Source organism: Mytilus galloprovincialis, chromosome 7 (assembly GCF_965363235.1).
Source record: "Mytilus galloprovincialis chromosome 7, xbMytGall1.hap1.1, whole genome shotgun sequence".
Taxonomy (NCBI): domain Eukaryota; kingdom Metazoa; phylum Mollusca; class Bivalvia; order Mytilida; family Mytilidae; genus Mytilus; species Mytilus galloprovincialis.
The window spans coordinates 84616014-84629203 of NC_134844.1; the positions used below are offsets into that span (position 1 = coordinate 84616014).

Sequence of the window (13190 nt, forward strand, 5' to 3'; positions counted from 1 at the left end):
GTGTCATCTGACCTTGACTTCATTTTCATGGTTCAGTGGTTATAGTTAAGTTTTTGTGTTTTGGTCTTTTTTTCTTATACAATGTGTAAAAGGTCTACTATATTTGGTGTGTGGAATGATTGTAAGGTGTACATGTCTATCTGGCAGGTGTCGTCTGACTTTGATCTCATCAGTTTATAGGTTCAGTGGTCAAAGTTAAATTTTTGAGTATGGTCTTTTTTTCCAATACTTTATACAATATTTGGTGTATATGTGGACATATTTTATGATGTACATGCGATCTTGCGGGTTTTATTTGACCTTGACCTCATTTTCATGGTTCATTGCTCAGAGTAAAGTTTTTGTGTTTTGGTCTTAAATTTAAATCAGTTGGTCCACTATATTTGTTGTATGGAAGAATTGTAAGCTCTACATGTCTGCCTGGCATGGTTAATCTTACCTTGATCTCATTTTCATGGTTCATTGGTCAATGTTTAGATTTCTTGGTTAAGTCTGTTTCTTATAAACTATAAGCAACAGGTCTTCTATATTTAGCGTATTGAACTTGTTTGCTTTATATGACCTTGACCTCATTTTCTTGGATAATGTTAAGATTATGAGATAGTTGTAGTAAAGCTTTTTGTTTCGGAAGATCATTAAATTTCAATAATTTGTAAAGAAGGCGAGACATTTCAGCATGTACACTCTTGTTTAATATATACAGCTATTGGTAAACCAACATGTACACAACAAAGAGCAAAATGAATACAATATTCTACCTTATACAGGATTCGGCATGATGACATTTCATTTGTTTGTTCCATATGAGAAAACCGATTGTCTGATTTTTGACACACAACATTCAATGTCAACAATCGAATTACAGACTCATGACACGTGACAGGCAATGAATGATGACCTGGATGTTTTGGTCTGTTGGAATATGTCATAAGTCTCTTCTGACAAGTGTGTTAATCTCTTAACCCTCTGATTAACCTTATATGATAGTGTATTAACACAATATCAGAATGATTTGTACAAAACAGTTGAACATGTTGAAAGGGTATGACTCAACATTTGAAAGGAAATACTGGAAAACAACTAACGAAATCAAAAGTACCAATAAAAGAACTCACAATTAAATAAAGTCAGTCCAAAGATCTAAAACCTATTTAACAATTAGTACACATCTAACGAGGTTGAGTTATAGATCTCGACGTCTTAACAAGTATAAGAAGATCACGAAATTGTACACTGCCAAAAAGGATGTAGGGCTTTTAGCTGTTCATAAATGTATAGCTATACATATTCAGTTGTTACAATTCATCAAAAACAAAATCACATTGTACCAGAATTATAATTTAATATTACTCCAGACGAGTGTTTTGTCTTCATAAGACTCATCAGGGACACTCAGATCAAAATATATAATTATAAAGCCATACAAGTACAAAGTAAAAGATCATTGAGGACCAAAAATCCAAAAAAAGGTTGTGCCAATATGCAGGAGTTGCAGCACGTGTCCGTGGAACTAAGTTATTTTTATAACATTTTTAAGATTCTCAGATGTATCAGTTTGTAATTTGTTTAAAGAAAAAGGTTCCAACTCAATCCATCAATTTGAAAAAAAGTCTGTTACTGTCAGATCCCTGTTTTCAGATCATATATTACCTCCCCACGTATTAATGAACTGTATTACATACCCTTGGCTTTAAACCTTCATCGTTGCTACTGAATATAAGGTGATTCGGACGCAACAAAAAGATACAAATGTTATATCTTAATTCTTCCATCATTATATATATATATATAAGTCTACTGCGCTAGGTTAAATACATTTAATTTAACCATACATGCATAACTGATAATATTTAAATTCTGACTTTTTATTTACAATGTTTTATCTATATATACCATGTATACGTAATAGCAGTTAAAATACCGGAAGGAAAACTTTTCGTCATTGATTATATTTAGATCAATATCGAAACGGAAAGAGGAAATCATAATTCACCAAATACTAGATATAATTTATTTCAAATTTGTTTGAACATTGCTGTTAACCGAAAAGAATTTTGTTATATTTAAAAAAGATAGTTTCAAAGTTCATTTGTAATTAGGGTAAGTATGCCTCAGTATTGCTAGAAAGACTAGTGTTTAGACATGTACAAGAGTTGTGATCTGTATCTAATCTCTTATTATCAATGTTTATCAGTTTCGTCATTGATATGCATAAACGATATAATATAAATACTCGCATATTGTACACGGTATTCACTTTGAATAAAAAGTAAAAAACTAAAATACTGAACTCCGAGGAAAATTCAAAAAGGAATGTCCAAAATCAAAAGGCAAAATCAAAAGTCCAAACACATCAAACGAATGGATAACAACTGTCATATTCCTGACTTGGTACCGGCATTTTCTAATGAAGAAAATGGTGGATTGAACATGGTTTTATAGCTAGCTAAACCGTTCACTTGTATGACAGTCGCATCAAATTCCATTACATTGTCAACGATGTATGAACAAAACAAACATACTCAAAGAGAACAAATGTCAAAAATAGGGATACAGCAGTCAATATTGTGTTATCATCTTAATCACTATAAAAACAACAAATGTAACAAAGAAGCACAAACAAGCATACATCAAATTTAACATACTGATTTTGCGTATCTTATACGACTTTATTTATCTATGTAAAGTCTACCCGAAAAGGATGGAAGGTACTGGTGTAAAATATGACTGCAGAGTCACGTAAAGTAGATGTAACTAAAAACAGATATAACATGTTTTCATCTATATAGATCTATGTAATAACAATATTAAACTACCGGAAAAGAAAACTTACCGTCATTGATTATGTTTAGATTGATATCAAAATCACAATTCACTTTATACTAGGAGCTACCCCTGTTATATCAAAGAAAACATTTGAGGCATAATGGAACACATTTGAGTATGTTATACTTATTCAATGACAATTTACAATTTTGAAATAAAGCTTCGAAAATTATTATTCATGTTTCACTGTATATTGTTATCCTTTTTTCTTTTTTCTTCTTCAGAAAATGCACAAAATCTTGGAATGTCAAAGAGCAAAATAATTCAACAGAAATGAAAACGTGATGTCATGGATGTTATAGGCAATCCAAAATCAAAGTATCTAACCAAAGTCATAGCTAACCCATTCATAAACGCAAGTAATGCAGAATTATACACAAAATCCTAAAAAAGTATTCTAATTTTACAAATCAACATCAGCATGACAGCTGTTTCTTTGTCACAGGAGGAAGAACACTATGTGAGAATGAGTTTGTTACTTACTGGCATTGCTCCACATGGAGTAAGAACTTTGTTTGATCGTGAATTTTCTCCATCATGTCTGAATGTCTCAATGAAGAAAGAGTATAACAAACTGAAAGACCTTCAATTGAAACGCGTAATAAATCAATCTCAGTGGAATCGTTTGTTTCCAAGAAATCCTGGTAAGTTAATAGATTGAAATTTAATTTTTATTACAGTGAATATTTCTGTCTTTAAGATATCTTCGTAAACTCAACGATTATTCAAGTTAACCCAAGTAACAAGGGAACAATTCTGTTCTCATTATAACAAGGTAAATACATAGGACCATTTTTTTCTGTTAAAAGTTAGATCTCCTCTTCCCTGGATTACTTAGAATGTATATAAATCTTATTTCCAGTAACATCAGATATTTTTGTATATTTATATAAAGTCGTTTTAGTCATTTTACATATCCCAGTTTTCGAATATAGCCAAAACACCTGTTTCGAGGATATCCTGTACAAGTTTTATTCTAGACTCAGTTGAATTTCCTAATCTCAAAATACCTAGCTAGTACAGATTTTCAAGATTTATTTCAGGAACAGTTAAATCTACTGTTCGCTTAATCTCAGGTATGTACAGGAATGAATATTCTATATCAGTGACAGTGGACTCTTTCTTTTCTTTCTCAGAATATGCAATTAAGTACAGAGAAAGAAATTTTATAACACAAGCCCAGAAAGAGTATAATCTCTTGTTCCCAAGATTTCTTGTAAAGTACAGCAATGCATGCTTTATTTAAGTAACAGTCCATTATCCTCATCCGAAGATTACCTAGCTTTATGTACAGAGAGTCATGTTTTATTCTATAAACAGTGGTATCTTCTGTTCCTATGACCTGTATGATACACTCAGGCTGTTTAGAAACATGATTCGTGTTTATTTCTACCACAACATCTCTTTTGACTGGATATTCTCAGTTACAAGCTGGTAAGTTTAAAGATATGATAGAAGCAGTTAACTCTCCCGACCTCAATATACCATATTTTAACTATCAAGAAGCATGTTGATAAATTTTTGATAAAACAGCATACAAATGACATGATAACGGAAACGCACGTATATTTATGATTGTTAAATAAGATAGATACAAATATATAAGCAAAATATGAATAAACACTTAAAACTTTTTTTTAATAATGTCAACAGTTACTCGTAACAGCAATCTACAAGTGATTAACTGCCTGTCTGAATGTTGAACCCGTTTCTTTGATATCAGCGTTATTTAGCTACATGCACACTTTGCTATTATAGAAGGTTACAATCAGTGTCTGCTATAGAAATAATATAATATCTGGTCTTTTAAAAAACGCATCCATGTATATTTATATAGATGTTTATTTGTTTTGAATGGTTGAACTTAAGCTAGCTCACAGTGGATGATTAGGATCATATTGGTGTGGAATAAAACTTATTCTAAAACTTGTTTGTCAAAAACGATGTGACACTGCCATACGAAAAAGGACCAAAATACGGAGTTACGGTATACAAAACACAACTTTTAAGAATTGAATGCTTCTTTTTGTAAATTCATTGGGGTGTAAAAGCGTTGACCGAAGTACATTTTGTATGAAGCGCGGAAGCGCTTCATTCTAAAATTGTGCGCACGGTCAACGCTTTTACAACACTATGAAGTTACAAAAAGGAGCATTCAATACTTATTATTACATTTTTGAGCTATGATCATGAAAACATGATTTTTATAATTTTTTTATTCAATTCACTTGTGCACTTTATTGTGGGACCACGTGTTATCATGAATGAAAAGTTTTATTGAGTGATGCAATTGCTTGAGGAATAATATGTGATGTGCAGTTAGCCAAACAGAATACACTATTATAATGAAACATACATCAAATGTAATTATAGAAAAATAAAGACTAAGTAGCAGGAACCTCTTCAAAACGTGGGTTGATATCATGTTCGCCAGATGGATAAACAGATCTAGCGTCACAGGAAATTTTTTAACGTGGTCTTGCAAGAATATTAACTGTTTTTACTTGTTTCATTCGCCAAAACGAAAAACGATTGACTTAGTATGAGTGTTTATCTTGCATGCATATGTTTTAATGTTTGCAGGTGTTCCTGATTCCAAAACATTTGACGTGACGTTGATGATAACAATACTTCGTCACCTAACTTCCATGACTCCTCCTGCTAGTGGATATGACTGTTTACCACAACCAGTAGAAGTCACACAAGGTGCGGATTTGGCGAGAATCAAATATTACAGGAACTACTTGGCTCACCTAGATGATGGTAAAATAGACACTGCATTCTTCAATACTGCCTGGACAGATATAACTGATGTATGTATTTCTAATCAGTTTTCTTGAAAATCTATATTTACGTTATCGATTTAAAATAAATAATAAAGCTGCAACGATCTTAGGTGAATCCTGGTATCTATGATTAGTATATTGTGAACACTTGATTTTTCTTATTCATAAAGTGTTTTTTTTTTTAATATATTCTCTACTACCAGTAGGCCACTAGCGATCATGCATTGCATCATTTTGATATGTTTCGTTAAGGTTTTCATCAGAAACTATATTCCTGGGCTTGATCTCCTTTCATGATTTCCTTGATATCGTGTTGCTGCTCACAAGGAAGCTATTAAACCGATAGTTCCAAATGTTGAAATCATCCTTTCGTAAATTTTACGGATGACATCACAAGTTGGTTGACCATTATGGAATCACCGTTTCACAGATAAAATCGGATAGGTTCCTTATGTCGTAACTACAATCCCCTTTCCTCTCACGAATTATACTTTTTACATTCACACTCTTAAGGTCTAAAATGAAATGACAATGCCATGGCTTAAAAAAGAAAAGAAAACAAACAAACAATAGTACACAAAAATCTACATAGAAAACTAAAGACTGAGCAACACGAGCCCCAACAAAAATAATTTTATTGTTGTTATGTATTTTACCGGAACATGCATAGACGACTCTCTAAACTCTACAACTTTTAACCATAACATTTTAAAATCATACACAGTATACACTTTGTGTAGCATATGCATTTTCGAGTACTAATATTTATGTTACAGGCCATTGATAGACTAGGAGGACACACAATGGAACAGGAATGTTATCAGTTGAAAACCAAATTTTTAGATTATTCCAACCAAGAAATAGTAATGAACATCAAACATTCTGAGGATGAAATTAAAGAAATAAAAGAATCATTGGAAGAATTTAAATCGTCTCATTTAAAACTTAAGAAATCACACGAACTAATGCAGAAAAATTACGAAGAAGAAACTAAACGCTTTTCATTGCTTCAAGAATACCATAAAGAAATACAGAATTCCTATGCATCGCTCCAACAAAAACTTGCAAAATCTCAGCAGGATACAGTACCATGGAATGTAAGAGGTAAACATTTGAAACGTAAATCATTGAACATAGAAAAATAATCAATTATGGGAGGTCATACTTAACTTTTTGTATATATATAATCAAGGATAAATTCGAAAAGGGACACATTCACAAATACTCTCAGTATAAACAACGCACAACTTTATCTTCCAATGTAACGAAAAAGTAAAATCACAAAAATACTGAACTCAGAGGAAAATCAATACGGAAAGTCCATAATCACATGGCAAAATCAAATAACAAAACGCATCAAAAACGAATAGACAAGAACTGTCACATTCTTGACTTGATACAGGCATTTTCAAATGTAGAAAGTGGTGGATTAAACCTGGTTCTATAGCGGTAACCCTCTCTCTTAAATAACAGTCTCATCAAATTCCGTTATATTTACATGATGCGTTAAATAAACAGTCACAATTAATAAAATAGTCAAAATATGGGTACATCAGTCATCATCGCATAACGACTGAACACAACGGTTATATTCTCGACTTGGTATCGGTAATTCCAAAATGGAAGATTAAATCTAGTTTTATTACTACCTATACTTTCAAATTTTATGACAGCTGTGTTAAGTTATAAAAATGTGTAGGCAGGCTAAACAAACCTAATTTGTTATTATTACCGAAATTGTGATCCATGAACGAAAGTAATTTAAACATTCATAAGATGTGCTACACAATTCAAAATAATCAAACAAACATGCAAGAAAACAAGTCAAATGAGTTATGATGTAAATGTTCCAGACCATATATGAGTATTTGGACCTTATACGTATACTCGTACGATCAGACCATACGCGTACGGTCGGACCGTATGACAATGTATGAGTATGCGCATACGATCCAGCTGATGTTTTGGGATCATATGGGCTAAATTTAAACAAATATTCATCAAAATCATTATTTTTAGCTATACAAATTGTTATTATTACAAATATATGGATAAAATCATTAAGCCAACAATTGAAATTAAATATGTGTTTATTTGTATATCCGAGAAACCTAGTTTGTTACTGAAGGTGACATTGATTTCCACAGAGAACGTCATATTTTTTTTTACAGTAACATAATTTGTTCATGCACGTACCTTTGCATTTTTTTTGGTTATGTCCCTAAATATTCTAAAACAATTGTCCTCCCACTCTTAGTTAACTCCCGAAAACTTCAATTTCATTTAGCATATTTGGCTCCAGTTTATGAATAACTGACATGCTGAATACAGGAGATTAACAGATTAAATAAACGTGATTTTTTTAAATAGATATAATATTATTATTTTTTCTATTTCAATTACAATTGAACTTTTAACATTAATTTGAGATAAGTTATGTTGATCTGTTATATACATTTGTATCTGATAAACGTGACCAACTTCTTAATATTAGTCCGACCGTACGCGTACGGTCCGACCGTATGAGTATTTTGAAAATGTATGCCTACGGTCCAAATACTCATACGGTCTGGAACATAAACACATGGTAAAGTTTTGATGGGGTTTTACAACTGAATATTTGAAGATTAGATTAAAATTATTGTTTCTGGCAAAAGACAATTATAAACAATGGTATATTGAACCTTTTTTGTATTATTTGAAACGTTAACATCACTAACCTCCGTACACACAAATGGATTTGCCAGGTATTTTATTTTGTTGAAAATATATCGAAGATAAAACAGTACATTGCAAAACAGTAGATTTGTATAGGTTTAAGTTTATTAGCCTTATAACGGTATTTCGGTTTATATATTTTATATTTAAAAGTAAAGTATTTCTATAGCAGCATTAGTGGACAAATTAAAATTATCCACAGAGGTGATTGAATAATTCGTTTGAGTGTAATTAGTTATCAAAGGTACCATGATTATAAATTAGTACGCTTGATCGCGTTTCGTCTACATGCGACTCGTCAGTGACGCTCATATCAAACTATTTATAAAGCCAAACAAGTACAAAATTGAAATTTTAGAAACAATTGAAATCATTTATTTCTGATATATTGTATAAGTCCATCCAATGAATTGATATTTATATAGATATTCTTAGAGCATTTTGAAGTTTGTATTTAATTTCATTGTAGCACAAATCAACAAAATTCATGAAAAATGGAAAAACACTGATAAGATGTTTGTAAGCACAAGAGCTGCCAAACACGTACTGAAACTTATACAAGACAATAGCTGTGTTACCATAACTGCTAGTTCTGGGGTAGGAAAGACTGCAACCCTGCAACACGTGGCTTTACAGATGAATGCAAATGATTACGACATACTTCCAGTGACAGATCCACGGGACATTATCCAATATTACAATCCAAACCAGAAAACATTGTTTGTTATAGATGATTTATTCGGGGGGTTAACATTGAGCCAGAATGATATCAAACTTTGGGAATCCGTTAGTGGGCGTATAAAAGAGATAATTGAAGATAAAAAAACAAAAATAGTGGTAGCATGTAGATTGCAAGTCTACCAAGATAACAATTTTGAGACATTATCAATGTTTAATTCATCTGTGTGTAATTTATTGTCACTTGATATGTGTCTGACAAAAAAAGAAAAACAATCAATAGCTGAAGTATACCTCGAGACAAAAGCTATTGAGATTTCAGATTATTATGATTTATACGATTGTTTTCCACTTTTATGTCAATTGTATTATACTAATCCTACACAAAACATAAAGCATTTTTTCCAGCATCCTTATTCAGTTTATGAAGCACAGGTTGACCAACTACAAAAGAGATGTTTTGGTAAATACTGTGCTTTGGTTTTATGTGTCATGTTCAATAACAAACTGAACGAAGATGTGTTAACGACAGAGATTGATGAAGAAACACAATCTATCATAGAGAACACGTGTGAAACGTGTAAACTGGACAAAGGAACATCAAGACTTGTTTTGAAAGATGAAATGGATTCCCTTGTAAATACGTTATTAACAAAACAAGACAAAGTTTTTCCAACAACAGAAAACAATAAAGTTATATTAAAAACCAAAACCTTCTACTCAGCTATTCATGATAAAATATTCCACTTTCTAGTTAAATACTTTGGACAGAAAATCATCGACTGTCTGATCAAGAATGCTGACAGCTGCTTGATACGGGAGACATTTTTACTGGCAAGAGGAGACACCATTGATCAGTTGATCACTATTGTGCCCTCTCAGTACCACCAACTCTACATGCAGAGGATGACTGACGACTGGTCAAAAGGAAAACTACAAGATGTATTTAACAACAAAAACATGAAAATGCATAATTTCAGACAAAGGTTTCTGTGTTATTTGAATACATTAGATGCAGTTTACCAAAAGCAATTGGTACATACCCGTGATACTAATGATAAAAAGTGTAAACGAGATATGCTTTACTACAGGGATGTTATTTGTGACACCGTTATGCTACATTGCTGTTCGATTGGAGACATGCAAATGATTCAGTGGTGTTGCAATCATGGTGTTGATGTAAACGAAAGTGGAATTTGTGGTCAGTCGCCTCTGATGGTTGTTTGTAGATATGGCCATACAGACATAGTAAGAATGTTGTTAAACAAAGCAGCCGATTGTAATAAATGTGACGAGATTGGTCAGTCACCAGTACTTATTGCTTGCATACATGGTCATTCAACCATTGTAAGGATACTAATAGACAACGGTGCAGATTACAGTGCATGCGACAATCTTGAACAATCACCGCTGTTTATGGCTTGTAAACATGAGCAAACAGACATAGTTAAAATGTTGCTAGATAGAGAAGCAGATTATAAAAAATGTGACATGACAGGTCAATCGCCTGCCATTATAACATGCGTATATGGTCATTTAGAAATATTAAAGATGATGTTGGAGACAGAATCAGGTGATAGCAAATGCGACGATACTATTGATTTACTTTTCATGATGGCATGTAAATACGGTCATACAGACATAGTTAAAATGTTGTTAGGCAAAGGAGCAAATAAAAATACAAGTGATATACTTGGCCAGGTCCCTTTATTGATTGCTTGTAAACATGGTCATACAAATATAGTAAAAATTCTTTTAGACATTGGAGCAAATTATAAAAAATGTGACAACGATGGAATGTCATCAGTAATGATTGCTTGTATGCATGGTCATACACAAATAGTAAGTATGCTGTTGGACAATGGTGCAAATTATAATGCGTGTAACAATAATGGTCAGTCATCTTTAATGCTAGCTTGTATACAGGGTCAAACAGAAATAGTGAGAATGTTATTTGAGAAATTCGTAGATTATGATAAATGTGACATTGATGAACAGTCACCAATAATGATGGCTTGTATGTATGGTCACCCAGAAATAGTAATGATGTTGTTGGACAATGGAGCAGATTATAATAAATGTGACAAACAAGGTCAGTCACTTGGAATGTTGGCTTGTATGCATGGTCATACAGAAATAGCAAAACGATTATTAGACAAAGGAGCATACTATAATGTTGGTGGCAGAAGGGATTGGTTACCTTTAAATATGGCTTGTAAATATGGTCACACAGAAATAGTGAGGATGTTGATTAACAACGGGGTAGACCATGAAATGTGTGACTTAAGGGGCCAGTCACCTTTAATGAATGCGTGTGGACGTGGTCATATCGATGTAGTAAGAATATTGTTAGACGAAGGTGTTGATTATGATAAATGTGACTTAGACGGCCAGTCATCTTTAATGAAGGCGAGTAGACATGGTCATATAGATATAGTAAGAATGTTGTTAGATAAAGGAGCAGATTATGATAAATGTGATGCTTATTGCCAGTCATCCTTAATGAAAGCATGCAGACGAGGTCATTCAGATGTAGTAAAGATGTTGATAGACAGAGGTGCATATCATAATTATCACTATGACAAATGGAACCAGTCACCTGTATTGTTGGCTAGTAGAACTCGTCAAATAGAAACAGTCCAAATGTTATTGGACAAAGGAGCAGATCATAATACGTGTGACCATCTTGGGCAAACACCTATACTGATGGCCTGTAAAACTGGCCAAACAGAAGTAGTAAGACTATTATTGGACCAAGGAGCAGATTATAATGCATGTGACAGTTTTGGGCAGACACCGATTCTGATGGCTTGTAAAACTGGTAAAACAGGACTAGTAAAAATGTTGTTGGACAAAGAAGTAGATTTTAGAATATTTGACAAGTATGGACGCACGCCTATAAAGATGGCTGTCAAATACTGTCATTTAGCAGTTTTGCGGATGTTGTTAGACAAAGTTAATGTGCAAGATTTTTAAGCTTCATTTGCTATGGAAAAGAAATGAAAAATTGCTATATTTGTCATATTAAAAATGAAAAAAACGTAGATATCATTAACGGTACAAATTAGATGTCAATGTCTGCCCTTATATCTAATACAAACGTCATTCCACTCCCAAAAAAACTGAAAAATAAAAAAGAGATCAAGCGTACCAAAAAACCGGACAAGGAACCAGAGCTATGCAAGAGGGGATGAATCCTTTATTGTTTGACTATAATATTCATAGAACTAAAGCAGATAAGGAATAGTCACATCGTTGACATAGTATTTCTGTTCAAGGAAACTATGAATTTATAATCAATGATCATCAATGCCTGACAGTAAAAGTAGAATCATGAAACAATGTCATTTTATTTTACTTTATATAAGATTTACAATATAAGTAGTGCTGATACAATGACGAAATAATGATTGTATTTTGTTTCACATCTATAATGTTGCTTTACTTTCAATGTTATTGTTGTTCTGTAATGACTGTCGTTGGTTAGAAAATATGATACATGCTTTTTAAAAAAAATTATAATCATTAAATATGTTGATTTGGATATACATGTCTGTGTTTAAGTACGTCTATGATATTTATGGAAATTACAAAAAAAAGAATGTTTTGTAGTATAACACCTTTCATGTGATTCTTAATATATGATTTCGTATGTTTTATTTGTTCTTATATTTAAGTTATTTTCTTATAAATGATTTTACCCCAACACCTAACTAACGCCGACCTGTTCTGACCAAATCTAGTTTTGTACAGGCTCAGATAATTGGTACCTCCCTGATTCCGTTAGTCATAGACCATCATTCAATATTGAAAAATACATATAGGAAATGTATCAGCCGTTGATACTGTTTTCATAGGTCAAGTGATTTTGTTGTAGTTAATATTTCTAATTTCCTGAAAGATGAAGCGACTCTAGTGCCTGATTTACAATTATTTTGCGACACTATTTATCACTTTGGTACTGACTCAATAATCAATTTTAATTTCTTTAGTTTTATTCTTTAGTTTTCTTTGTTGTGTCATGTATAATATTGTTTCTCTTTTTGTTGTTTTTTCATTTTTAGCCATGACGTTGTCAGTTTGTTTTAGATTTATGAGTTTGACTGTCCCTTTGGTATCTTTCATCCCTCTTTTATAACCACTGGGTCGATGTCTCTGCTGGTGGAAATTTTGTCCCCGAGG

The 13190-nt window shown here is 32.4% G+C and overlaps 1 protein-coding gene across 1 annotated transcript; it reads left to right on the forward strand.

Annotated features, from left to right (window-relative positions):
- The first annotated feature begins 1986 nt into the window (after positions 1 to 1986).
- On the forward strand, positions 1987 to 12592 carry LOC143083878 (uncharacterized). The gene is made up of 5 exons (XM_076260254.1): positions 1987 to 2100; positions 3051 to 3470; positions 5410 to 5639; positions 6389 to 6716; positions 8800 to 12592. The coding sequence occupies exons 2-5, from the start codon at positions 3248 to 3250 to the stop codon at positions 11982 to 11984; spliced, it is 3966 nt and encodes a 1321-aa protein (XP_076116369.1). The 5' UTR covers positions 1987 to 2100; positions 3051 to 3247; the 3' UTR covers positions 11985 to 12592.
- Positions 12593 to 13190: the final 598 nt, after the last annotated feature.

Excerpts from the sequence above, each read along its gene's own strand:
- LOC143083878 (XM_076260254.1), top strand. The coding sequence starts at position 3,248 with ATGACAGCTGTTTCTTTGTCACAGGAGGAAGAACACTATGTGAGAATG. Across the intron at positions 5,640-6,388 it reads CCTGGACAGATATAACTGAT|GCCATTGATAGACTAGGAGG; the intron begins GTATGTATTTCT and ends TTTATGTTACAG. Across the intron at positions 6,717-8,799 it reads AGTACCATGGAATGTAAGAG|CACAAATCAACAAAATTCAT; the intron begins GTAAACATTTGA and ends ATTTCATTGTAG.